This window comes from Cydia fagiglandana, chromosome 16, assembly GCF_963556715.1.
Source record: "Cydia fagiglandana chromosome 16, ilCydFagi1.1, whole genome shotgun sequence".
Lineage (NCBI taxonomy): Eukaryota > Metazoa > Arthropoda > Insecta > Lepidoptera > Tortricidae > Cydia > Cydia fagiglandana.
Window position 1 is genome coordinate 99,692 of NC_085947.1, and position 26,561 is coordinate 126,252.

Consider the following 26,561-nt stretch of genomic DNA (forward strand, 5'->3'; position numbering starts at 1 on the left):
GGTTAGTAAATGTCTCGCACCTGACATAGGCCTGAGGGCCTGCCGCCCCTCTCGCCCGCCGCCGGCGGGCGGGCGGCGCTAGGCCCCGTTATAAAATCTACTCGACCAATTCAAGAAGGCTCCGTTTCCATACATGTTACTAGCGATCGGTCACCATCTCGAGCGAGTCGAACTATCATTCATCACTTAACGAGTGCTACAACATAAAGGAGATATTAATATCTAGGATCGTGAGCCTAAAAGCGGTTCAATAACTTTCACATTACGAGCGAGCGAGCGCCTCACTCGGTGTCGCAACCGCACAGTCTCGCTCGGCGCCCCTCGTTTCCCTTCCCGCGGTGCTCGTCCCTCCCCGCGGTGTACGCACCTGCGCGGCGGCGGCGCGGGGCGCGAAGGGGTCGCGGGGGTCGCGGGGGGGCGGCGCGGCGGCGGGCGCGGGGCGGGCGTCGTCCTTGAAGGGGTCCGCGAAGCCGCCGTTCATGGCCGAGAACGCGCCGCCGGCCGGCTCCTCCTCCTGTCAAAACAGTTTATACGTCTCAGTTGTATACTGGCCCGTTTCACATGTAGCGGAATGTTTAAGGGTCGGTTGCACCAAACTGTTCGTATCGTTAAAGAGTTCGCTAAATTTTTATGTATGAAAGGTGTCATAGTAAAGGGCCGGGGCGCGCCGGCTGACGTTGATCAGTCTGTCAAATGTGGTCGGTGCAACTGGCCCTAAGGCGAGTAGAGTGAACGGCGACCTCCCCGGCGCCGACGAGGCGGTCGAGGCTGGCGCTGTCGATGGCGGGGCGGAGCGCCAGCGCGGCCTGCGCGGCCGCGCCGCCCGCCGCCAGCGCCTCCACGGCCTCCTCGATCATGCGCAACTGCTCCTCCAGGTGCGTTATCTTGATGTTCGCCTGCAAACATTCATACGCGGTCATAACTAATTTATAGTCGGTTACACCGAACCGTCTATCACTGTTAAAGTAAAAATTTTCGCTAAATATTGTTATGTGGAGAGTTTCACTAGCTAAGTGGCTATTAGCGGTGGCTAAGTGGCATGATCATATCCGTGAGTGAGATTGGGCCGTTATTTGCTAAGACCGTTGTGTGGATGCCCCCGCGCAGCGAGGTGAGGAGCATCATTTCGAGCGGCTCACAACTAGCTCGTTGCCCTTCTGTGGGCCGGCGCCCATACTGCAGCTTTAATGCATTTACAACACTTTCTCTTAATTCGCAAAAAGAGTAGAGATTTATAGTTGGTGACGATTAAATACACGAAATCAATGAAAATAGAACTTATACTCGTTGAGTAAGAGTTGGGAAGCTGGCAGAATGGCCACCTGCTCGCTTCGCTTCTCTACCTGGCTGACTTGCAGCACGGTGCGGCTGTGTGTGTGCGTGAGCTCGTCGGCCTGCCGTCTCGCTCGCTCCAGCTCGTCCTGCAGCATGCTCTCTCGCTCGCGCAGGCTGTTGGCGGCCTGTCGTCGCGCCGCCACCTCGGCGGAGGTCTCGTTGGCCGCCGCCTCTTGTGCCGCCACCTGGGACCTCAGCTTCTCTACCTAACGACACAAAAAACACAATACGAGTCAAAACTTCTTATAAAGAAATCACAATGAATTGAATGAAATTTAGTAGTAGTTGTAGTTTATTAAAAAAAAAACTTATTTTGGTCAAATGCCTTGTATATACCAAGGAACACAGGTGTTGTTTTTTTATTGTAACATCCAGTAATATTTATTGGAAGACAATTACAATATTTACAATATAAATATTTTAATAAACTAACCTGTGCCTTGAGATCGTTTAACCTCTTTTGTGCCTCCCCTTTTTGGTTTTCTAACTGTTTCAGCGTTGCCGTCAACGTGTCCAATTCACTCTGAAATGTTTAACCACATTTTTAGAATGACTTTAGATACATTTTAGAACGGTTTGTAGTAGTCTAGTAGTAGTGTGTCAGGCTTGCGTCGGTGTCACGGCCTCGACGCTCCTGACGTGACTCAGCATAAGTCATAACGTGCTTTAAATTTTAAATGAAAATGCCCTTAAGCAGCGCGGTGATAGGTACGCGAATTCAACGCGACGCGGTGCGGTGCGGGTATTCGCTAATGCGACAACACTGACCGTCAATTAACTTCAATATTCTTCCATAGATATCAACTGTTAGTTTCATCTGCGCCGCACTGGTTCGCGTTCGCATCTTCATCGGGCACGCTGGTGAGCTAACACAGTGAGTTACCTGCAGGCCGGTGGCCTCCTGCGTGCTGGCGGCCAGCTCGCGGGTCCTCGTGGCGATCTCGGCCTCCAGCGCGAGCCGCTCGCGCGCCAGCGCGTCCACCTCGCGGGCGATGGCTTCCATCTCCGGCGTGGGCTGCGGGCCCAGCGTCGGCGCCTCCACCGGCTGAAGCAGACAATACAATACTAAACAACTAAGCCATCACAGACCCCTTGACTCCTCCGGACGCGACATCACATCCGAACGGTTCCAAATAACAACCCATGCTCAATTCCTAATATTAACTCTCAAGGTCGTTTTTCGACTGGCAAATTTAGAACCCTGGGACTCCATGGGTTAATGGAGACGATAAAAATTAAAGCATGAAGTTGTAAATCTCAGAACCTCAAAATATGCCGCAAGAAGACTTCAAGTGTATGGTATCAAAGTTTTTTTGCAAAGATAAGCAATATACAGTTCTAAAAATTACCATTTCCAGATTATTCTCAATATCGACCTTGCAATACCTGCATATTTACGCCGCTCTTACACCAAGACTTGTAATACAAATGAACGTATTAATCAAATGACGGCCGTTTTCACGGACTAAATCGCTTTTACGAGCGACGCTATCTCGGTAATCGACGAGCAGACCATTAAAACAATACACTGCGACAAATTAATGAATCCGGAATACTTGTACCGCTTTATTATAGGTTTGGTTTTAACAAGAATCTCTCGCCAGTTTCGCCATAACACCGGTTTTTGTTCTAATGCAGTTTTCGAACATATTGTCGAGTGTCGAGACAGACGTCGATAATCTTGAACACGAGTAGTCGCGGTTCAACCAGATGATCATCGATATCATATCAATCTCCGCCGAGGCGGCTCGGCTCGGTGTCAGGCGATCACTACGAACAGCGACACTCTATTACTGACAATCGGTGGATCTTCCGAGGTGCGGTCCAAATATTGCTGGCTAGAATGATTTGGCCATTAAAAAATATGTCATTTTTATTGTTATTTATCTTTTTTTATTGGATATAGTTTTGAGGTCTCTAATATTGTTTGTGGTTTTTACACAAAACAGATAGGTACAGAAATCAATCTCCATACAAAGTGCGCTCGAGCAACGCACACATAGACACGGCTCACGGACACGATATCTCGGACCGGTTGGGACCACTGCGAGCGCGAGTGCCATTCGCTTGAGACACGCGTCTGTGAACTTTTTTGTGCAATAACAATAATGGAGAAACAAAAAAAATAGTTATTATAACTGTCCAGTGGACGGTTGTTTAAATTCAACATTAAACGGTGAATTGTCGTTTTTTAAGCTACCAGTGGTTTCAGAGAGAAAGCGAATGCGAATTTATTACATTGTACGTGAGAATGCGAATTTATTACACTTTAAAATATAATAATCGTGCATTTCGCCAATCTCGAAATCATCACAAGATATTTTCTGTGGCAAATTTGTAATAATTGTAATATAACAATGACATTAAAATTAAAATACCTATTTGGGTTATTAATGTTATTATTAATTTATATTTCCATTCTTCCCGTTTCATTCTCAATAATAAATCAAACAACTAGATACGAGATACGATACGATAGATACGAGTGCCACTACCAGAATAGTTTTTTGTGCATAAGCCATAGTTCGCAACCCTAGACCGACCGCCGAGCGTAGGTATGAAAAGTAAAGTACATACATGTGATTGACTTCTGTACCTATCTGTTTTGTGGTTTTTATTTCTCGGCGGTTAGAACAAAAAGTAAGTAAGTAACTAGTAAGTGTTAAAAATTTTTTTCAAGCTTACAGCCAAGTTAACGAAAAACGTGCTCTCAGGAAGTTTTAGATGCCTATAAAAAATATGGAAAGAATTTTCTGGAATCAATTGTTACTGGGGACGAAACTAATGTTTTTTACTATGATTCCCTCATGTCGTGGTGAACAGCGGCCTCGAGGCGAAGGTAACGCAATCCACTACAAATACCATGGCTACCATGTTCTGGGATTCTCACGTAATACTGTTGATAGACATATTATATAAGAAAGTAATACCCACAGACTTAAATATACCCTAGATGAAGCAAATATCACGATTTGTATTGAAAGCAAGCGTGCCGACTTTTTACCACCTACTGTGACGTCACAGCCGCAATTTAGTGATGGGAAATCCTAACCGATTCAAAGACACCAATGCCCCTCTGCCCCGCTACGATTCAACTGTCTTGCTCACACTCATAGATTTTATATCTGCGGTCTCGCTCGCTCACTACCCGCTCCCCCGCGAACCACGCCAAAAATCACAAATCGATTGCCGTAAATGACATCGATTTTCTGACAGACGAATGAGAAAGACAGACGAATGATAAAAACAGACGAATGACCTTCTTCCCAACTTTTCCCTTCATTGAAACTGGTATTTTCAAAATCTATGACTGGATCATGTGGAAAACAAAAATAATGAAAGTTTTTTTTAACACAATAGATATTTATAACCCTACTAAAACGATAGGCACATATATAATCGTATGTGGTTAAATTACTCTTCTTTTTACACGACTGCCCAAAAAAAAGAGTCTATTGTTTTCGCCGTTCATGTTTTTGAAGTTGTCGTGTAAAATTAGCACATTTTTTATTTTATTTATTTATTTAATATTTATTGCACAAAAGTAAATCTTATATATAGTACTTAATGCCATAAGGCATTCTCTACCATCTTTACCATCTTTTATCAATAAAACTTCATCATTCATATGTCCGATATCGATTCAAATCGATTATTAGAAGCGATTGGTAGAACGAACAACACTAGTCGCTAAATTTGACAGACGAATGATAAACAGCCTGTACCACGAAGTCGAAGCGATGCGCGACGGTATCGCTAGTCCGATATTCATCGTCTCTTAACTCACGACGTCAGATCAAATGCTCAAAGCAAACGCGCAATGTAATGTAAATATAGTTTTGTAACGTTAATCTATAGTTACTTAGGTACATTATTGGAAAGACAATCTGGAATACTTAAAAAATTGTTTAAAATGAATTCACGCATTAATATCATTTTAAAATTACTTGCCTGTGATAGGAAATATGTCCTTGCCCTTGGGTGCTTGCAATTTTTGGGCTGTTGCAGTTAATTATCACGCAACGAGGCATTTTTTAAAATTTTTCGGACTATCGGCTGCAACAACTGACGTGTGTGGACTGTCAATAGCGACGGCCAACCTCGACGCTTGGTCAGAGTTCGGACACGCGAAGTAGATGCATTTGCGTCATCTAGGGTATATTCAAGTCTGTGGTAATCTGCGATCATATATAACCATGGATACCGCCTTCAGGAACATTATCGTTCAAATTCTCGGGCCAAATTAGCACACATACACAATTACGCCTACATTCAAATAAGACGACGCGTTTACAGAGCCTGTAATCAAAGCTGGTAAACGAAATAATAGTCATCTTTATTACACTAATGGTACATAGCTAAGTGTAGATGAAATGCATATAATGTCAATAACTACCAATCAGAGACATTAATCCGCTAATAACCTTCTTGCTGTACGTACTGGCCGCTGAGAGTTCGCGGTCCATATTTGACTAACTCAACATAAGTAAATATATCATTGTTGTATAAATGTATTCCGCTATAATAAGTATTTTGTATATTTTATTATCAATCTGTATGGCAGTGCCAATTCACGTTCAGGTATAGTCTGTCCGTTTTTCTAAGATTAAGTACGCCATAGTAAATGTATGGCGAACTTGATCTTAGAAATCGGACTGGCTATACAGTCTGCAAAATTTACACGGGTACACGAATCGGGTCAAAAATATTTGAACAGGCGGAGTCACAATAAATCCCCACTTTCAGTTCAGAATATTTTATATGCATATAGCCGGTCAAGCAAGTTTGCCAGTAGAAAAAGGTGCAAAATTAAAATTTTGTATAGGACCACAGCCGTTCGCGCGCTTAAATTTTCTAAATTTGCCGCTCTTATAATATTTTAAACTTTCGCGTTTTGAACACATATTAACTCACATTATACGAAACGAAACTGATTTACGTCGGTAAATCAAGGTAATTGAATATAATTCGCGTTAGACCCGTCTATAATGTGAGTTAATATGTTTGCCGCTCTTTTCTACTGACGGAAATGGCTTGAGAGAGAACCTACATATATGTGACAGTAGAGGGTGGATTCAAATGATCAACATTTTCAGATAATGTGTGTATTTGTTAAATTAATTCAGTGAAAGCATGATAGGAAAAATGTATCTACATATAGGAGACCGGGTATGATTATCTCACGGGTTATATCTCATGAATAGAACATATTCTAGATATCTTGCCAGGCATCCACTCAATTTCATGTCTCTCTAATTGGACAGCTTTTTTCCATAGTTCTCTGCGAATAGCATCTTGTGGGAATCTGAATGGAAAGTAATGTAAAATGACAATACCAAATTTGATTATTAATTTTAAATAACTAGGTAGTTTTTTTATAGCTCCATCTCATGAAATAAAAAAGGAAAATACAAATCTGTAAGAAGGAATTTATTTCTACATTTATAATTATATAGAAAATACCTAAACCAAACACAAGTTAATAAAATAGTCTACTTCATTTAGCATAACACCATCCCTATTATCCTCGCAATTTAAAAAGTCGTATGTTGTTATGAAAGTCGTATGCAGTTGTTACGTTTTAGCTTAGCACGGAGTATTGAAAACAAATCGTCATGTTTTTTCCAAATTCTACTGAAGTTATCTGTTTACTACAAGTGAAAAGTGATTCCACTGTCCTTGGTATGAACTAAAATAACTTCTGCACCACTTCACGAAACATGAATATATTTTTAATTACAAAAAAACGTTGTTTTTATAAATCAATTTAGCTATTTGTCACTGACTGTCATCTCGGTCGTACTGAGATTGCCAATCGAGCAGTTTGTAAGTACCGCCTATCGCGGGGTAGTTTGCGTTGGGTCATAATTGAGCGGACAGAATACTTCCATGTATAGCATTTCGCTGGTGGTAATACCACAGTGACTAGCAATGGCAGCTAGTAGCTGCCAGCTACTACTCATCTCAACCCTTAAACAACAGTTATGAGAGGTGATCAAGAACACACGTGGGAAAACTTAGCAGAGGTGTGCGCCTTCTCTACTACGTGCGCCCATTCACGTTGCTTCAATTACCAAGGCTACCCACCGTATAGGCACGACCTGGCCTCGGTCGGCCTCATGTTGGGGGCCAGGTGCTGGACCGGGGCCTCTACCCGCAGCGGCCTCTTCACGAGCCTCATGTGAACAGTTAGCTAGGTACCTGTGGCACGGCGGCCTCGGGCGGGGGCCTCATGTTGGGGGCCAGGTGCTGGGGCGGGGCCTCCCCCCGCAGCGCCCTCTTCACGAGCCACATGGCGAGCGCGAACTGCCCGCGGTTCAGCTTGCCCACGCCCTCTATGTCGCAGAGCGCCCTGCGAACGATCGGAAACTATCAGACCCTTATTTACAAATTTTGGGTGTCGATTTAAACTTAAAATCCTACTAAATTAATTGTCTCCCAAAAGCTCATAAATACTTAAAGATCTTCAATGTATATGAATACAAATGTAGTCGCTTTTGACACGGTGTTCCTGACTAATTGGGAGTCCTTTTTATAAGCGATTAGATTAGATGTTTTTTGGCAGTAAGACTTCATCAAGTGTGACTTGTCGTGTGGGACAGCCGGACACGAGGAGCACCCCCCACCCCGCGGGGGCGGCAAGTGTGTAGCACCCACCATATGTGCGCGAGCGTCTGCTGGGGCAGCCCGGACTCGAGGAACACGTGTTTGATCTCGAGCCCCGACACGAGCCCGTCGCGGTCCGCGTCGGCCACCGCGAACTGCGCGTCCGAGGCGGCCTTCTCCGCCGCCGACACCACCCAGCCCGAGGGAGCCGGGGACACGAGCGGGGCCGACCCGAGCGGGGCCAGGGGCGGCCCGGCCGCGGACAGGGGCGCGATCAGCGGCGGCTGCGACGATGGCGGCTGCCGGACAAAACTTTACGTCAAATTATGTCTTTCATTGGATCCAAACGGTTAGTAACATTTATTAAGAAATATATACCTAGGCAGTAGTGTAAATAATGCTAGCATTATTATTATAGAAAAGGAGTATTATTGTTATTATTCGTATGTGTCTACGTAGTACGTAAGCTTCTTTATTCTGGGTCCACGACAATGAAAATAAAAATATGACCTTATTATTCTTACTGAGAAAACGGTGCGTCACGGCGGGCGGCCCAGAAACTATCCCAGCGGGGCAGGGAATACTCACACTGGACAGGTCCAGCAGGCCCTCGAGCAGGCTCGCGTTGGTCTGCGCGGGGCCGGCGGCGGGCGGCGCGGGGCGGCCGGGGGAGGGCGGGCGGGAGGGGGGGCGCGACGGCGGGCGGGAGGGCGGCCGCGCCGGCCGCGCGCGCAGCTCGGGCGGCAGCGTCGTCGGCACCGCGTGCTTCTCCAGCGCCTTGTACACCAGGTGCATCGCCTGAGGGGACCGAGACCGTGCTCAACGAGGTGTGTACATATTTATAAACCTTCCCGACACGGGATGATCTTCCTATCTAAGTATTAGGTATAACCGGTTGAAAGTACACTGACGCCGTCGTGGGTAGCGAAACAAAAAAAAATAGCGTCAACCATAAAGCGTCTCTTCCGCTTTGCCCTCAGTTTGGCTGGTAGAGAATTGGCGACAGACTACACTTTATAAATTCTTTATTTAGAAAAACAGCAGTAAGTCATCCTTTAGTATCGTACATAACTTACATAAGTTATATTTTGTGCAATAAAGTTTGGATAAATAAAGCATTACAAAAATCTCTGCTCTCAACTCACCACCAAAAACTCGTGGCGGTCCAGCATGCCGTCGCGGTCCTGATCCGCCAGATCCCAGATCTTGCCGAGAGTATCCAAAGGCAGCTTGGACTCCATCAGCACTCCCTTCACCTGCACACATTACTAATCAGAAATATTTCCTTCACACTATCCGCTACCCGATCATCCGCTACCTTAGAATTCAACATTTTAGAAATCTGCTCCCACGTAGCTGGTTTGTTACTGCACACCGTTGTATGGGGACCTTGCACTTTGAGACTATGCGCTGAAACTTGGCACAGTTGATTGTTAGCTGGTCTTGAGCAGATACAGACCGGGAGCCGAAGAGAGCCACCTCTCATTTAGTGGGGGGGGAGGGGAGAAGTTCGGCGCTGCCGCGCTTCACTTGGAGCAATATTTCTCTAAAACTATACCTATTAGGGCATGTAATATATCATTTTCGGATAAATTAAGGATGAAGAATCTAGTTTTGGAACAAAAACAATGCACTTTCTAACAAAAAAAAAGCATAAAGTAGAAAAGATTAAAAAACGTATTTTTAATTTTTTCATAATTACCAATTTTTTTAAAAGTGTAGCAGGAATCTGAAAACAAAAAATACAGTCGTAAAGCTACACTTATTACGGTTAGGAAAATATATAGTTTACTATACAAAACTGTTAATAAATGGGTGATAAAAAATAATATTAAGCGTGGGTCAGAGTGATCTCAATACAAAATATTATGAATGTGGGAAAGTTACTTATAATTTGTTCTACAATCGTTTATTTTTCTTGTTTTTCGTAAATAACTCGTAAACGGTAGGCCACAGCAAAAAAATATCTTTTACGTAAATAATGTGTTTCAGATTTCCTATTAAATAAGTGCTACTTTTTTTCGCTACGATAAATATTTAAAAAAAATATTGAAGGGAGAAAATAAATACTTAGATCCCCTTTTTTAATAATTCATAAATAACTCGTAAACGATGGCCAATAGCAAAAAATGTTTTATTACATGAATAATTTACATAAAATTTCCTACAAAAAAGGTTATTCAAACGTTTTCGCTATGGTCAATATTTAAAAAGAGGACCTTAGAATTTATTTTCTCTCTTTAATATAGTTTTTAGGGTTCCGTACCCAAAGGGTAAAACGGAACCCTATTACTAAGACTTCGCTGTCCGTCCGTCCGTCCGTCCGTCCGTCTGTTACCAGGCTGTATCTCACTAACCGTGATAGCTAGACAGTTGAAATTTTCACAGATGATGTATTTCTGTTGCCGCTATAACAACAAATACTAAAAACAGAATAAAATAAAGATTTAAATGGGGCTCCCATACAACAAACGTGATTTTTGACCAAAGTTAAGCAACGTCGGGAGTGGTCAGTACTTGGATGGGTGACCGTTTTTTGTTTTGCTTTTTTTTGTTTTTTTTTTGCGTTATTTAATATTGACCCTAGCGAAAAAGTTTAAATAACCTTTTTTGTAGGAAATTTTATGTAAATTATTCATGTAATAAAAAAAATGTGCTATTGGCCATTGTTTACGAGTTATTTACGAATGACTAAAAAAGGGGACCTTACAATTTATTTTCTCCCTTCAATTTTTTTTTAAATACACATCCTAGCGAAAAAAAGTAGCACTTATTTTATAAGAAATCTGAAACAGATTATTTACGTAAAAGATATCCCATCAAAAACATAAATGTAAAAAAGGAGAGCCAAGTTCAATACAAAAATTATGCTTGGCTGTGGGGTTCGCCGCAAAAAAAGTGGAGATCTAAATGAGTGCCAAGTTCTATGCAAAATCCAAATATGTATTTATAGGAACAAAATAAGATTATAAACAAGTATTAAACTCTATTTCTTTGCTTTATTGGATACCTATAACAATTGCTGTTATTTAAAAAAAATGCGAGCTCTTAAAGCAGATTAGATTTGACTTGGCCAGTTTTCATTACATCAGTCATTTTATAAAGTTATTCAACATATATATTTTGTAATTCTGATAAAAACTGGCCAAGCCAAATCTAACCTACTTTAAGATCTCACATTTTTTTAAATAACAGCAATTGTTATAGGTATCCAATAAAGCAAAGAAATAGAGTTTAATACTTGTTTATAATCTTATTTTGTTCCTATAAATACATATTTGGATTTTGCATAGAACTTGGCACTCATTTAGATCTCCACTTTTTTTGCGGCGAACCCCACAGCCAAGCATAATTTTTGTATTGAACTTGGCTCTCCTTTTTTACATTTATGTTTTTGATGGGATATCAACACTTTTTGTAAAGAAAACTAGGCAGGTATTGAGATTTAATGTTTTTTCTTGTGTTTCCGCTGCATGTTTTTTACTTCTTTTCTTTGTATTAATTATGTGGTGCCGCGCGCCGCCAACGACACGCCGTTGGCCGGTTGTTTAGCGCGTATTACAGGTTTTTTGTATGGGGACCCCCCCCTATTTTTTAACTTTTTTATTTTTAGGTTTTTTCCTACGCTTACACACAATAACCGAGCTGGATCCCAAATTTCATCCTTCTAGGCCATCTGGAAGTAGGTTAGGTTTAGGTACTTATATGTCAGTCATAGACGTGTGCGCCGCGCCGGCGCGCCGCCGCCGCCGGGCTTTTTGGCCACACCGCCGCCGCCGATAAATGATCGGCGTGAAATCGGCGTGACCTTGAGTGTTGTTAATTAGCTATTCCAAGTTGGTTTTTGGATTACAAAATGGAGTTTTTGTATTATTTATGTTACAGTTGTCAAATATACATGAATTATTAATTAAATGAAACTAAAAAAATAAAATAGCCAGTTGCAGAAACTATTTGACACACCAATTAAAGTAACTGAGTAGTCCTAAGTATTCACCGTCAACTGTTAACAAACGAACGAAGACTGCTGCTAGTGCTGCTTATACCTTGGATTAGTGATGGGTAGGACATCAATTTAAAATGAGTTTGTATGAGTACCTCATTTTCAAAAATGAGGTGTTACAATGTCTTACTTCAAATGAGGTGAGGTACTGGCATATTTTCAGTATCGGCTACTATATTCTCTGAATTTCTCTGAACTCCATCGGCAAACAAAAACTAGATACAATGGATTTATTTTTATAGTCAAACGCAACTTGTCAGTCAGTAAGAACCAGGAAAGTTATACTCATCCTATTCTTTTGGGTGTATATGATGAATTTCTCTATGTTTGGTATGAGACAGTCCTGGGCCAAACCATATAATATAATTATACTCCTAACATCCTTTACACATAAAAATGTTTAATTTGAATGCAATTCTCGAGGTGAAGAAAAGAACTTGAACAACAGAAGACAGATAAAGTTAAGAAATAAGAATCAAACCAAGGACCTAGCCCCCACATCCTACATAGAAACTTTGATGCTTTTATGAAACTGGTTCTAATTGAGCTGTAAATTATTTTTATTGTTTGTTCAATTAATATAATATAATATATTTCAATTAGAATAGTAACCTTAAAACTGTACGACTGTTTTTTAACAAACTAAGGAGAACAAATTCCATATTTTCTTCTAATTAGATATCATTATATATAAAAATAACTAACTTACCACTTCAGATGATTTAACAGCAAAGTGATGTAAATAAAAGCACACTAACATTCGCGCCGCCGGTAACGCAGGCGGCAATATTTTTCACTACATTTTTGCATGCAAAAGACACCAAGATAGAGCCACGGGTATATTTAAACGTGTAAACAATGTCCCTGTTTAGATATTTCGGTATATATATTAGTATTACCACTATAAGACAAAACTAAATTATCTGAACATCACGATGAACTCGTTGCAAACTTTTGTTATTTGTTCCGTCACTGTCAGCTCAGTCAGCTGTCAGAGGGCCTACCGCGAACCACGTTCGACGTATTGCCTCTCTGTCGCACTTGTAAATTCGTACGTAAGTGTGACAGGGAGGCAACACTTCGAACGTGGTTCCCGGTAGGCCCTCAGCTCACAGCCGCCTATGATTTGCGTTTCGTTTCGCACTATTTCCTGTGAATTCAGTTTTACTTTTATCATGATGAGATTGTTGAGTGAAGAAATAGAATAATTAGGTCTATAAATAAACATGCCAATTAATAATCACTATATTTTTGAATTACAGGCTGGCCCTAACGCAAAAACGACAATCGAAATTGCTTTATCTGCCTCTATTATATTAATATATTAGCTCGATAGTGTGCGGAAGCGATATAGAGACATATATGCCTCTCTATCGCTCTTGCATATTCGAGCTGTAGAATAGAGGTTAACGAAAAAACGCGATAAACAGGGTTTTTATTTCGACGTTGTTTACGAAGAACGGTAACAAAATGTAAAAGTAACAATAACAAGTTCAAATCATTACGTAAAGTACATGTTTATTACACTTAAGTAAATTATACTTACTATTTAATGACTACACTAATGTAAATGATTACATTTTGTATACACCAGCAGCACATTATGGACCGTATTATATTTCAATAATTTAAATAATATTTTGGTCAGTATTAATCCTTTACTGTTTTTAAGCATGCTTCGTAAATGCTCACATGCTCAGTCAGAGGACCTACCGCGAACCACGTTCGACGTGTTGCCGCCCTGTCACACTTACCTACGAATTTACAAGTGCGACAGAGAAGCAACACGCCGAACTACGTTCTAATGACTTACATTTCGCGCGCCATTCGGCCATTTTGACAAGTAAGTCAGGATCAAAAAGGCGTAAGATCTATGAAAGCTTGCAGCGCTTACGCTTGTTATCTTTCGTGTTTAATTTTTAACGTATTTTCGTGGTGACGCGAGGCGATATTGAAGTTAGACGTGCGCGCCGCCGCGGCGCGCCGCCGCCATAAGGAGTCAGCGCGCCGCCGCCGCCGCCGGTAGTTTAAAATTCGCGCCGAGACAAAGCCCGCAAGAGTACAAATTTAAAATCAATGGACATAAAGCGCGTGCGACGTGCCTAGCTTTAGCGTTCCGACTGTTCCGTTTTTTTTAACATTCATTGCTTGATTTATTTTAACCCTTTAATCGATAACGTCCACTATAATGGACATCATTACACATCACATTAAGTATGAGTTTATTAGAAAATATTGGGAACCAGTGTAAACATAATCTTTTTGTAAAAGTCCTACAGAACGCAGAACTTGCAAGGAAGCATCCGACAGACTGACATTTTACCCATATTTCATTTTTTTTATGACAGTATTAAGCAGCGTGAAAATAAAACGTGTAATAGGTTACTAACTGGTCTGTTTATTACGTGGCAATATGATTTACATAAAAATATTTTTTGTTTATGGGTAAAACAAGTTTTAAAAGTGTCCAGTATTTTGCCCGTTGTAATCGACAACACGGCACTTTTGCTAAGTTCAATATGTTAGACGTTGCCAAGTATGGGAAGAGTAAAATTATTAAATTTTCTGGTATGTTAGGTGTTTCAAAACATTTTAAAAAGTCTGTACTAGCCGTATTATGTAATGAACCAAATAGATAAAAAAATTATTTTTATGGATTTTTTCCCTGTGGATCTAATGTGTGTGGGTGTGTTTGTTTCCTGTTTGTGTGTGGATTTGTTTTCATCAAGAGACATATCCGATTTCATTTGATAAATTTGTTAGGAAAATTTTTATAAAAGTGCATGCATTAATGTAAAAACCATTGCTTAGATGTTACAGCTTCCTAGGATAATCCGCTGTTTGATTTAATGTTAAATAAATGACGTCAATGGCTGGTAAAATTTTACCACCTACGAGCTGTAAAGTTATTCCAAAAATATAAAAATAATAGGTTTTACTTCAATTCATTACATAAGTTGACATTATCAGTAAGTGTATTTCTAATTAAAAAATGCAATTATTCTATATTTATTTTAAAAAAACACGAATTGGACTTAAAACCTTATACAGATAAAGTAGGTAGTCTATACTCGGCAACGTCCAAAATACTGGACGTCTTTTCATTACGCCGTATCTTTTTATTTACACCGATCCTGGCAACGTCCAACATACTGACATATGTTTTTTTCATGATATTTCTACAATAAACCAAAAAAACGATGTAACACATTTTTTCAGAGATTTTTCCCGTGTTGATTTAAGGGTTAATCTTGGTTTCTCATTATACGTATATTGAAAAGTTGAAAATTTCACGCCGCCGGCGTTACGCCGCCGCCGTGGGTTTTTTCGTGGCGCGCCGCGCGCCGCCGCCCGATTTTTTTCGACCGGCGCGCACGTCTAATTGAAGTACGGCGCGTGTCTGTCTCACTCCCTCTTTGGGTATTTCTAATTCATTGTTTCATTTTGAAAGAATTTTTGAGGTACACCTCAAACACGTTCATGTCACAAAGAAGCAGTGAGTGGTACAAACTCAACGCATTTCTCGGTGGACCTTTTGTCGTTGCAATAAGGTTTGTAGTTCGGCAGTTGACAGTGTGGGCCATTACTCGTTTCTTCATTTGAGACATTTTGAGTTTTGAAGGTCGGCGAGCATGCGAGCACCTAGCGCCTCGTGCCACTCTTTTGCAAGTTGTGAGGAATGTATGAGTAATTGAGGTTCGCGAGTGAATTTGAAAGGATAAGAGTTTTTTGAAATTTGAAGTGTGTGAATGATTTGTGTGGCAAGAGGTGTTTGTGATGCGCGCGAGTAAATGAGTAAAATGAATAGAGGAGTGAAGTAAGACATTTTTGCGGTATGAAGTACTGCGACAAATTAACAAAATGAGTGGTACAAATGAGGTACCTCGCGAGTGAGCGACTCAACACTACCTTGGATAGCTAGAAGAGCAAACCCTCCATTCTCAAAGAGCTTTATATCGCCACTCATCTCTTCCCAACATGCCATGGGTGAGCCCTTAGATTCTTCGGACATATTATCCAACGCATGACGTGGAGAAACACATGAATTTAAACCCAATGAATGGCAAACGTGCTTGAGTTGCAGCATGTGTGAGATGGTTGAACGCTATGAAGAGGTCGGCTTGCAGCAGTCTGCACTGTGCAGTCCATACCGCTTATGACCGCATGAAATGGAGACAAATTATATGTGGTCGCGAGCATCAGCAATGAGAAAACGAGAAAAAAGATACGTCTCGGTGAGCCTGGTGCTTGTGCGACAAGAAACTACGAAAAACTACGAAAACACAATAGTCTAGCAAATGTCATGGATATGTGGAGTTCTGTTTTGTTAACGTTTTTTATAGGATAAGCCATGGAAAGCTTGAGAAAACGGAGAGTTACAGATCGGATCGAAGGTCATGGGGATCAGGTAACCTCTTAATGCAAGCCAGTTACGAGGGAAAATAAGTTATTATACCTATCGTATATTAATTTAGAAACCCTATTTTACCCACAGCATATTCAAACTAAACGTAGTTAACTGACCAGTAACCTGCATTGATAAAATTTTCAAGAAAAACTACAAATTAATGTATTTTCTTAAGAAACCTGAAAGTCAAGGTCACGCCGAAAACACGCCGCCGCCGCCAATTTTTTGGCAAACGCCGCCGCCGATCATTTTTTAATCGGCGCACACGCCTAGTCAGTCACAATAAAAAATGTTTTTTTTTGTATGGGGACTGGGGACCCCCCCCCCCGACTATTTTTTAACTTTTTTTTTATTTTTAGATTTTTTCCTACGTTTTCACACAATAACCGAGCTGGATTCCAAATTTCATCCTTCTAGGTCACCTGGAAGTAGGTTAGGTTTAGGTACTTATATGTCAGTCACAATAAAAAATGTTTTTTTTGTATGGGGACCCCCCCTATTTTATAACTTTTTTTTATTTTTAGATTTTTTCCTACGCTTTCACACAATACCTGAGCTGGATTCCAAATTTCATCCTTCTAGGTCATCTGGAAGTAGGTTAGGTTTAGGTACTATAAGTCTGTCAGTCAGTCTTAAAATTTACGACTTTTTGACCTTCATATCTTTATAACCGTTTGAGCTAGCTTCATGAAATTTGGGCTTCTAGATGTCCTTATGGATATAATTAAACACACGTAGTTTTATGTGTTTACGTTAAAGATGTTTTGAGTTATAGAAGGGTCAAAAGTGGCACCAAGTGGTTCGTGTAATATTACACTTGGCGCTGGCTAGCCAGTTCCTTTGCTTGAACTTGGCTTGACACGCTGCCGCGTGTCTAGATTTTTTTGCTGTGGGCTACCGTTTACGAGTTATTTATGAAAAACTAAAAAAAAATAAACGATTGTAGAACAAGTTTTAAGTAACTTTCCCACCTTAATAATATTTTGTATTGAGATCACTCTGACCCACGCTTAATATTATTTTTTATCTCCCATTTATCAATAGTTTTGTATAATAAACTATATATTTTCTTAAATGTAATAAGTGTAGCTTTACAACTATATTTTTTGTTTTCAGATTCCTGCTACACTTTAAAAAAAAATTGGTAATTATGAAAAATTCAAAAATACGTTTTTTAGTCTTTTCTACTTTATGCTTTTTTTTTTGTTAGAAAGTGCATTGTTTTTGTTCCAAAACTAGATTCCTCGTCCTTAATTTATCCGAAAATGATATATCACATGCCCTAATAGGTATAGTTTTAGAGAAATGTTGCTCCAAGTGAAGAACGGCGGCGTTGAACTTCCCCCCTCCCCCCCCACTAAATCAGACGTGATTCTCGATGTCTACCGGTCTGTTTCTGCTCAAGACCAGCTAAGAATCAACTGTGCCAAGTTTCAGCGCATAGTCACAAAGTGCAAGGTGTCGTGCACTAACAAACCAGGTACACGAAAACCTTGAAAACGAATACCATGACTTTCAAAAAAGAGCGCATGACGCCATCTTAGATTACAACATCATTTTCGGCATCCATAAGAAGATAAGAGTATTAAAATGGGCCAATCGCAGTGTTCGCATCTCCTTATTCCGTCATGGCTCCGCCTTATTCCACCAGTCGCAGGCCGCGGTTTCAAGTTCCAACTGTTGACACATTCCTACCGCTGTACCCACCTTGTTACCGGCGATGAGCCCGTTACTGGGCTGCAGCGAGTCGAAGAGCGCGTTGTACTTGTCGCGCTCGCCGGGCTTGATGGACCAGTCCGAGGCGGCGGGCGCGGGCGCGGGGGACGGCGCCGCGGGGCGCGGGGGGCCCGCGGCCGGGACGCGCGGCAGCTCGCCCTGAACGGGAACATTCATCTTACTGATACTTTCATAAAATATGGAACAACATATAAGCTAATGTACCTAATGAGTTGCCGACACTTGAAAAATAGCAGCCGTATCGCAGTGGAAGTTCAATAACAGTCCCGTCTCGACGCCATGTGCAGAGAGACTAAGGGTCTCCCCAAATATATCGACGCGCATTCGGCAAAAGCCGATAGGAAAAAGCTTTATGTCCGCGCAATAAGAGCGAAAAACCGGTCGACGCGTCCGGCGTCGTCGGCCGTCGCGAGCCGAGCCAAACGACGACTTTTTCGCTCTTATTGCGCGGACATAAAGCTTTTTCCTATCGTATTTTGCCGATTCCGCGTCGACATATCTAGGGGAACCCTAATAGAATCCGCATTTTTTTATTGTTGGACACGAGTTCAAATCTCGCCCGAACGGTGAAATTATTTAAAAAAATGTTCGGTAATAGAAAGCCCTGCTCGCCACAAAATTACCTTTAAAGTTAAATGACGTCAAAATAGTATAGTGTGAGTTGAGTAGGTAGGACCGTAGGTAGGTATAGTGTACTGACCACTTTGGGCGGCGGCGTGTCGGCGTGGATGTTGCTCATGTTGATGTCGCGGCCCGCCTGCGCCAGCGCCACCAGCTTCAGCGCCACGAACAGCCCCGTCTGCACACAAGTCAATACATGCTGCGTCTTTTGCGAAACAATCATGGAGAAAAATGTAAACTCCTTGTGGATTGGATTAAGAGTCGACATTTAGAGTTTCTACATTTTTAGCAGAATCGTGTAAAAAATCGTTGTTTGAATTGAGAGGAAGTATTTTCCTGAATACGACGACTGGACATAATATTAAAATTAAAAACTCGGCGCTATCTTGAATTTATGTGTAAATTTTTGGTCCGATAGTGTAATAACGATCAAAAAACATTTAATAGTTTGGTTTTATAAGGCTACATAGTAAATAGGCCATTGCGAGTAACCAAATCAGCATAAGGGACCTTTGGCTGTTGAAAGCGTAAATCATAGGAAATATTAAAGTATTGCTGTTAGAAATTTATAACAAGTAAACGATTGACGGATTGTATTTAACTAATATCTATAGTTAATTTGGGTAAAGATGTGTTAATCAAATACACTTGTAGTCGAGCGAAGGCGAAGGGTGAAACGAAAAGCGTCTCGTATTTACGACAATCGATACCCGACACGCAACCGTAGTACAAACAAAACAGTACGAGTACTCTTTGGACTAGTTTGGACTAGTACACGCACATCGCACCGTCGTAGAGACCCCGCACTACAGCACACACACACACAACACAAACATACCTACTCGACACTCACCATCATACACTGCTAAAGTCATCACCCTTTCTTTTGACCTTAAAATGGTTAACGAAGACATTTGTATAATGGTTTGTATAATTCACATATTGTAATATAAATTACTGTTTTCTTTTTACTATGTTGTAGCAAACTGGCGGGACCCTCGAGTCGGGACGTAACAGGACGGGCTATCAGCTGTTTTATGTTGGGTGACGTTCTTTACTACCCACAAACTCCTCAAAAATCCACACTCTCACGTAGATTAGCCAAGCCACTTAGGTACACAGTACACACTACACATTGTATCGTATGCCCTTGTAATATGGTTTACAATATTATAAGCTAACAGAGTCAAATGGTACCTTACAAACTCCACGCTCGGCACTGACAACTTATCACATACGCCCATCATTCAATAAACAAGATTACATTCAACACTATATTATCCAACCAAACTTCACAGCACTTACAAAATTGTTCATACAAAGACTCGGGATTGTTTATTATTTGTTAACCGTATTCATGTCATACTGAAATGTGTGCGAGCGACAAAGCCAATAGGCGGCCAGAGAAATGATATTATGTTATCATTTATCATTATCACTCTGTATGTAATTAGACATCCTCCGACGTCGCTAGCACACGCCGCACGTCCACTCGATATCTGAATTCGATATAAAGATATGTCTCTAATATTTGTGGTTATGTATCAATATCATCATCATGATTCTACGCAGAGGAAGTCACGGGCCTATGTTTGATTTGAAGGGTATGACCACTATTCGCTTAATGAAACGGGGATCTGAAACCGCTGCATTCCAGAACATATGGAAATTAATTGATTTAGATGTAGCGCAATTGAGTAGTGGCGCCATGCTAGCTATCGTATACATATAATCGAGGAGTGATTATTTAGTGAATGCGGAATGCGTGGATATTCGTCACAGTGTCGCCACTCGCCAGACACGGCCTTCAAACTTTGTGCCGAATTACTCCGCAGTGTCGGATTATGCTTTAAACATAGTATACCTACTAGACGTGCGCGCCGCCGCGGCGCGCCGCCGCCATAAGGAGTCAGCGCGCCGCCGCCACCGCCGGTAGTTTAAAATTCGCGCCGAGACAAAGCCCGCAAGAGTACATTTAAAATCAATGGACATAAAGCGCGTGCGACGTGCCTAGCTTTAGCGTTCCGACTGTTCCGTTTTTTTTAACATTCATTGCGTGATTTATTTTAACCCTTTAATCGATAACGTCCACTATAATGGACATCATTACACATCACATTAAGTATGAGTTTATTAGAAAATATTGGGAACCAGTGTAAACATAATCTTTTTGTAAAAGTCCTACAGAACGCAGAACTTGCAAGGAAGCATCCGACAGACTGACATTTTACCCATATTTCATTTTTTTTATGACAGTATTAAGCAGCGTGAAAATAAAACGTGTAATAGGTTACTAATTGGTCTGTTTATTACGTGGCAATATGATTTACATAAAAATATTTTTTGTTTATGGGTAAAACAAGTTTTAAAAGTGTCCAGTATTTTGCCCGTTGTAATCGACAACACGGCACTTTTGCTAAGTTCAATATGTTAGACGTTGCCAAGTATGGGAAGAGTAAAATTATTAATTTTTCTGGTATGTTAGGTGTTTCAAAACATTTTAAAAAGTCTGTACTAGCCGTATTATGTAATGAACCAAATAGATAAAAAAATTATTTTTATGGATTTTTTCCCTGTGGATCTAATGTGTGTGGGTGTGTTTGTTTCCTGTTTGTGTGTGGATTTGTTTTCATCAAGAGACATATCCGATTTCATTTGATAAATTTGTTAGGAAATTTTTTATAAAAGTGCATGCATGAATGTAAAAACCATTGCTTAGATGTTACAGCTTCCTAGGATAATCCGCTGTTTGATTTCATGTTAAATAAATGACGTCAATGGCTGGTAAAATTTTACCACCTACGAGCTATAAAGTTATTCCAAAAATATAAAAATAATAGGTTTTACTTCAATTCATTACATAAGTTGACATTATCAGTAAGTGTATTTCTAATTAAAAAATGCAATTATTCTATATTTATTTTAAAAAAACACGAATTGGACTTAAAACCTTATACAGATAAAGTAGGTAGTCTATACTCGGCAACGTCCAAAATACTGGACGTCTTTTCATTACGCCGTATCTTTTTATTTACACCGATCCTGGCAACGTCCAACATACTGACATATGTTTTTTTCATGATATTTCTACAATAAACCAAAAAAACGATGTAACACATTTTTTCAGAGATTTTTCCCGTGTTGATTTAAGGGTTAATCTTGGTTTCTCATTATACGTATATTGAAAAGTTGAAAATTCCACGCCGCCGGCGTTACGCCGCCGCCGTGGGTTTTTTCGTGGCGCGCCGCCGCCCGATTTTTTTCGACCGGCGCGCACGTCTAATACGTACTCACGTCCCTATGCCCTATAGTATACTTAAAGAGTAGCCAAGTGCCTACTGGATACACAATATCACTGAGCACTCGGCTCTGCTTGTCTCAACTCAATCGATGCTTCATTATCAATACCACCATAGAGGCGCAAATAACTAGGTGTACAAGTAGGTACAGTCAGCCAAGAAAGTGGTCTACCATTTTTCGACTCTATCAATCAGATGATAGAGTCGAAAAGTGGTAGACCACTTTCTTGGCTGACTGTACCTACAGTACTGATACGTCTGTATCTATACTTTCCGCCATTTATTGCCAGATCCGCCAGAGAGAACTGGCTGACACATCTGTATGTAGAAATACACCTGTTTATTGTGGTTCTGCCAACGAAATTTAATCTCCAGATACCAATCTCTATATATACACAGATTCTTACCGTAAACAATGAGGCTGCGTTTCCACCGAAGATGTGCGAGGATGTGGTATCGAGGGAGGCGTTCGTTACAAACCAATAGAAAAGGCTGCGCTGAGCGAGGATAGGTAAATTAAGTGATTCTATAGGTTCTTAATGATTTAACAAACACTCCTCCGATCTCTGGTGGAAACACTGGAAACGCAGCCTAAAAACTGACATTCATGCCATATATATATAGAGCAAGCGCCCGAACGGCGCGGCGAGCAAGGTTCCCGCGGGTACTTCCGGTACTGTTTCCGGTTTCGGTTTCGATATTTCAGCCCAGAACCATCCTCCGTGCCTCTTTGATGGAACGTCAGTTACATTCAGGCCCAACCGACGAACCACCTCCGTTAATATGCCTTTCAGTGGAATGACAGATTTCTGTGAAACGATGTCTATCAATACGTACATTAACAGTTACTATGTTGTTGAATCCTACATCTATTTTCTGGCACTGATCACTTATCGAAGTTTAGTATGTTATTGTCATCTCAACTGACAATAAAAGCCTTTCGACGTCCGTTTGAATCGTTTTCCACCTCTCTCGTCTCTCAGTACGTTATCGTAGACTGATCTATAATGCGTAACGAAAACCGTAAAATTATCTGACAGTCTTTGTACAAGATACACAGACAACCTTCACTAGACAACGCAAAATAATATTGATCCTGTGCATGTAGTTAACTGAAGTGCTTGTAGTTAGTTACCTTGTCGAGGTATCCCTTGCCATTGGGGTCGGAGAGGTCCCATATCTTGGAGAGCACGACGTCGCTGAGGCGGGACTTCTTGAGGAACCGCGCGGCGTCGGGCGCCTGCACCGCGCCCGTCGCGTTCGGGTCCACCTGCAAACACCACACGATACATGGCTCCAAAGATATGAATATGGCGAACATCGAAATGTCATTGCCTCTCTATAACACCTGTGTACCTATTCGACCGATAGACGAACGAATGAAGTGGTTGGCGGCAGGCCCTTGTAGGTACGTGAAGTAGGCCCTTCTAATCCTTCTACGAGTTATACCCAATAGAGGGTATACAAATACAACTATACAAGCATGTATACATATGTATAACAGGAAGCAAAGAAGCATGAAGAAGAATTATTTACAATTTCATATGATTCAAACATGATTACAATAAATTACAAAATATCTGACATGTTTACATGTTCTAGGAAATGACTAAGATATTTGTTGAAAAGACAAGAGATTCAACGTCAAATGATTTCTCCACAGGAGGGTGATCGGTGGTATACTGCGGGTATAACATGTAGATTGTTATGACGGCATTGCTAATTCATTTTTAGGGTTCCGTACCTCAAAAGGACGGAACAAAAACGGAACCCTTATAGGATCACTCGTGCGTCTGTCTGACTGTCTGTCTGTCCGTCTGTCACAGCCGATTTTCTCCGGAATTACTGGACCAATTAAGTTGAAATTTAGCACACATATGTAAGTTTGTGACCCAAATACGGACATGTAACGTAAACAAATGAATTTTAAACATGGGGACCACTTTTGGGGGGTAAATGAGAAAATTAAAAATAAAATTTTTAAACTATATCATGTTACATGTCAAATGAAAGAGCTTATTGTAAGGATCTCAAATATATTTTTATTACAATTTACGAATAAACAGTTTAGAAGTAATTCAAGAGAATAGGCAAAAAATTACCATTCCCCCCCCCCCCCTTTATCTCCGAAACTACTGGGTCTAAATTTTTTTAAATAAATACATAAAATAGGTCTATACCTATAGATGACAGGAAAACCTATTACAAATGTATAGTCAAGCGTGAGTCGGACTTAATTACTTAGTTTTTGATCCGACCCCTACGGATTTTTTAAAGAGATTTCACTCACGTTTCACATAAAAAAATACATTGTTAAAAATTGTGTAATGTACGGAACCCTTGAAACGCGAGTCCGACTCGCACTTGGCCGGTTTTTGAAACATACGAAACGAATACTGAGAATAGTGCCTCCCTCAGTCCCTCAGATGTGCAAAATAATAATAAATCAGGCACTGACCTATTACGATGGAATCTGTGCTGTGGACCTACGTTCGACGTGTTGCCTCCCTGTCACACTTGCGTACAAGTCGATATTGGGAGTTTGTATTTAACAACCCAAAATACTTTGCACATTTAATAACACATCACCTAGGTCCTGTGCCACAGCCAGGTGAACATGATGCTTGTATTAGAATTATTAATTCCAGATAATTCCCGATTACACTCTAGCTATAGTTCGTTTTTTTAGCATTAGATAGAACTTGAAAGAAGGTAAGCGATCTTGACATGTCTTTTAATTGAAAAGCGGATTTTAAAAATCAATAACTATTACTTATGCAAGCAGAAGAATATAAATGATCATTTTAGATTCATAAATGTTACATATTTGCCGTAACTTATTTTTAAAATGTGTTTTTCTATTAAGGGCCCCCCCACATCTAGCGTCTTTCGAGCGCCGGCGTCTGTCGGCGTCTGGTCAGCGCTATGGAAAATGACGTCGCTGCGCATTTGCGTCGACGCTATTGTAGACGCCGACGCTCGAAAGACGCCAGATGTGGGGGGGGGCCCTTAGGCACATCAAGATTGGTTACCTTATTTCTAATGCTAAAAAAACGAACTATAGAGGTTCACAGAATCAGAAATGCTTAACTTTTTCTGTGAAGTTGTACAGTAAATAATTTTGATTTTGGTATATTCACCATCAGATATATCATAGCAGTCAGTTCACAATATCTGAACACGCACTCTAGCGCCTTGACAATAGACGTGTGTTCAGATATTTGTGAGCGCGTTAGCCACTCCGATATATCTGATGTAGGTCAGGAAATGAATGCTCAAAAAACGTTGTAGAGGGAAATGCTAGGAACACAATTTTTGACTCCGTAACTTTGTTTGGACTAGTTAGGAGGTGAACATATCAAAAGTCCCCGGCTGTAGCCCCGGTGCTGGGGGGTAAAGTGGGGTAAGAAGGTCGAATTTTTCGGTTTTTCATTGATATCTTGGAAACTTTGCGTCTTAGCGACATGACTACTAAGACAAACTGAAAGCTGATAAAATTAGTTACAAGTTTTATCCAGTGAATTTTTCGATATCTTGAATAGTTTTTGAGATACCCGCTCTTGAAAGTTTATTTAGGGATTTTAATTTTATCTTGATATCTACATCAGTGAAGCTGTTAGGCCATGTTTGGTATCATTTTCGTATAAATCGGGGGTGCCGAATTCATTTACGGTATCACATTGACACTATTCCGAAGTAAAACCAAAATTTTAAAAAATATATTTTTTTTAATCCCTCTTCACGCTTAAACTGCTGAACCAATTTCGTTGAAATTTGGTATAGAAATAGTTTTAGTCTCGACACAGGACATATGATAGTTTTTATAACCAAAAGCATCTTTTGAGGGTGTGAAAAGTGGGGTGGAAGTTTGTATGGGGAGTCAATAACCGCTGAACCGGTTTAGATGAAATTTAGGATGGTATACATCTGTGATTTAGATGAAAATGATACCAAACATGACTTCAAACCTTACCTCAAGCAGTATTAACCTCAGGAATTCAGTTTCGTCGACGAAGTTGAATTCCCCCCATACTCCATTTCACAAGTTTAAAGGATAATTATTGAGATAAAAAGTATCTTATGTCCTGTCTTGGGACTCAAAATATCTGTATAACGAATTTCAATTAAATCGGTTGAGCAGTTTAAGCGTGAAGAGGAATTAAAAAAAAGGTATTTGTTTAAAGTTAATTTGTTTTTTCTTAGGAATGGTGTCAATGTGATACCAAAAATGAATTCAGCACCCCCGATTTATACGAAAATGATACCAAACTCGGCCTAGCAGCTTCACTAATGTAGATATCAAGATAAAATTGAAAGCCCTAAATAAACTCTCAAGAGCGGATATCTCAAAAACTATTCAAGATATCGAAAAACTTGACTGAATAAAACTTGTAAAAAAAATTATCAGCTTTTGGTTTGTCTTAAATTAATAGGCATGTCGCTAAGACGCAAAGTTTCCAAGATATAAGTGAAAAACCGAAAAATTCGACCTTCTTACCCCCCTCTACCCCCCAGCACCGGGGCTACGGCCGGGGACTTTTGATATGTTCAC

At 40.6% G+C, this 26,561-nt stretch overlaps 1 protein-coding gene across 1 annotated transcript in view; it reads right to left on the reverse strand.

Moving 5' to 3' along the window:
- The window catches only part of LOC134672175 (epidermal growth factor receptor substrate 15-like 1), a 38,763-nt gene that overhangs the window by 8,172 nt on the left and 4,030 nt on the right, over window positions 1–26,561 (reverse strand). Inside the window, exons 3-14 of the mRNA XM_063530075.1 lie at window positions 23,145–23,279; window positions 18,790–18,888; window positions 18,060–18,227; window positions 9,087–9,197; window positions 8,478–8,739; window positions 7,993–8,140; window positions 7,537–7,687; window positions 2,219–2,380; window positions 1,769–1,858; window positions 1,344–1,541; window positions 741–896; window positions 286–514 (exon numbers count right to left, since the gene is read on the reverse strand). Coding sequence (XP_063386145.1) covers window positions 286–514; window positions 741–896; window positions 1,344–1,541; window positions 1,769–1,858; window positions 2,219–2,380; window positions 7,537–7,687; window positions 7,993–8,140; window positions 8,478–8,739; window positions 9,087–9,197; window positions 18,060–18,227; window positions 18,790–18,888; window positions 23,145–23,279 — 1,909 coding nt within the window. The remainder of the gene's footprint in view (window positions 1–285; window positions 515–740; window positions 897–1,343; window positions 1,542–1,768; window positions 1,859–2,218; window positions 2,381–7,536; window positions 7,688–7,992; window positions 8,141–8,477; window positions 8,740–9,086; window positions 9,198–18,059; window positions 18,228–18,789; window positions 18,889–23,144; window positions 23,280–26,561) is intronic.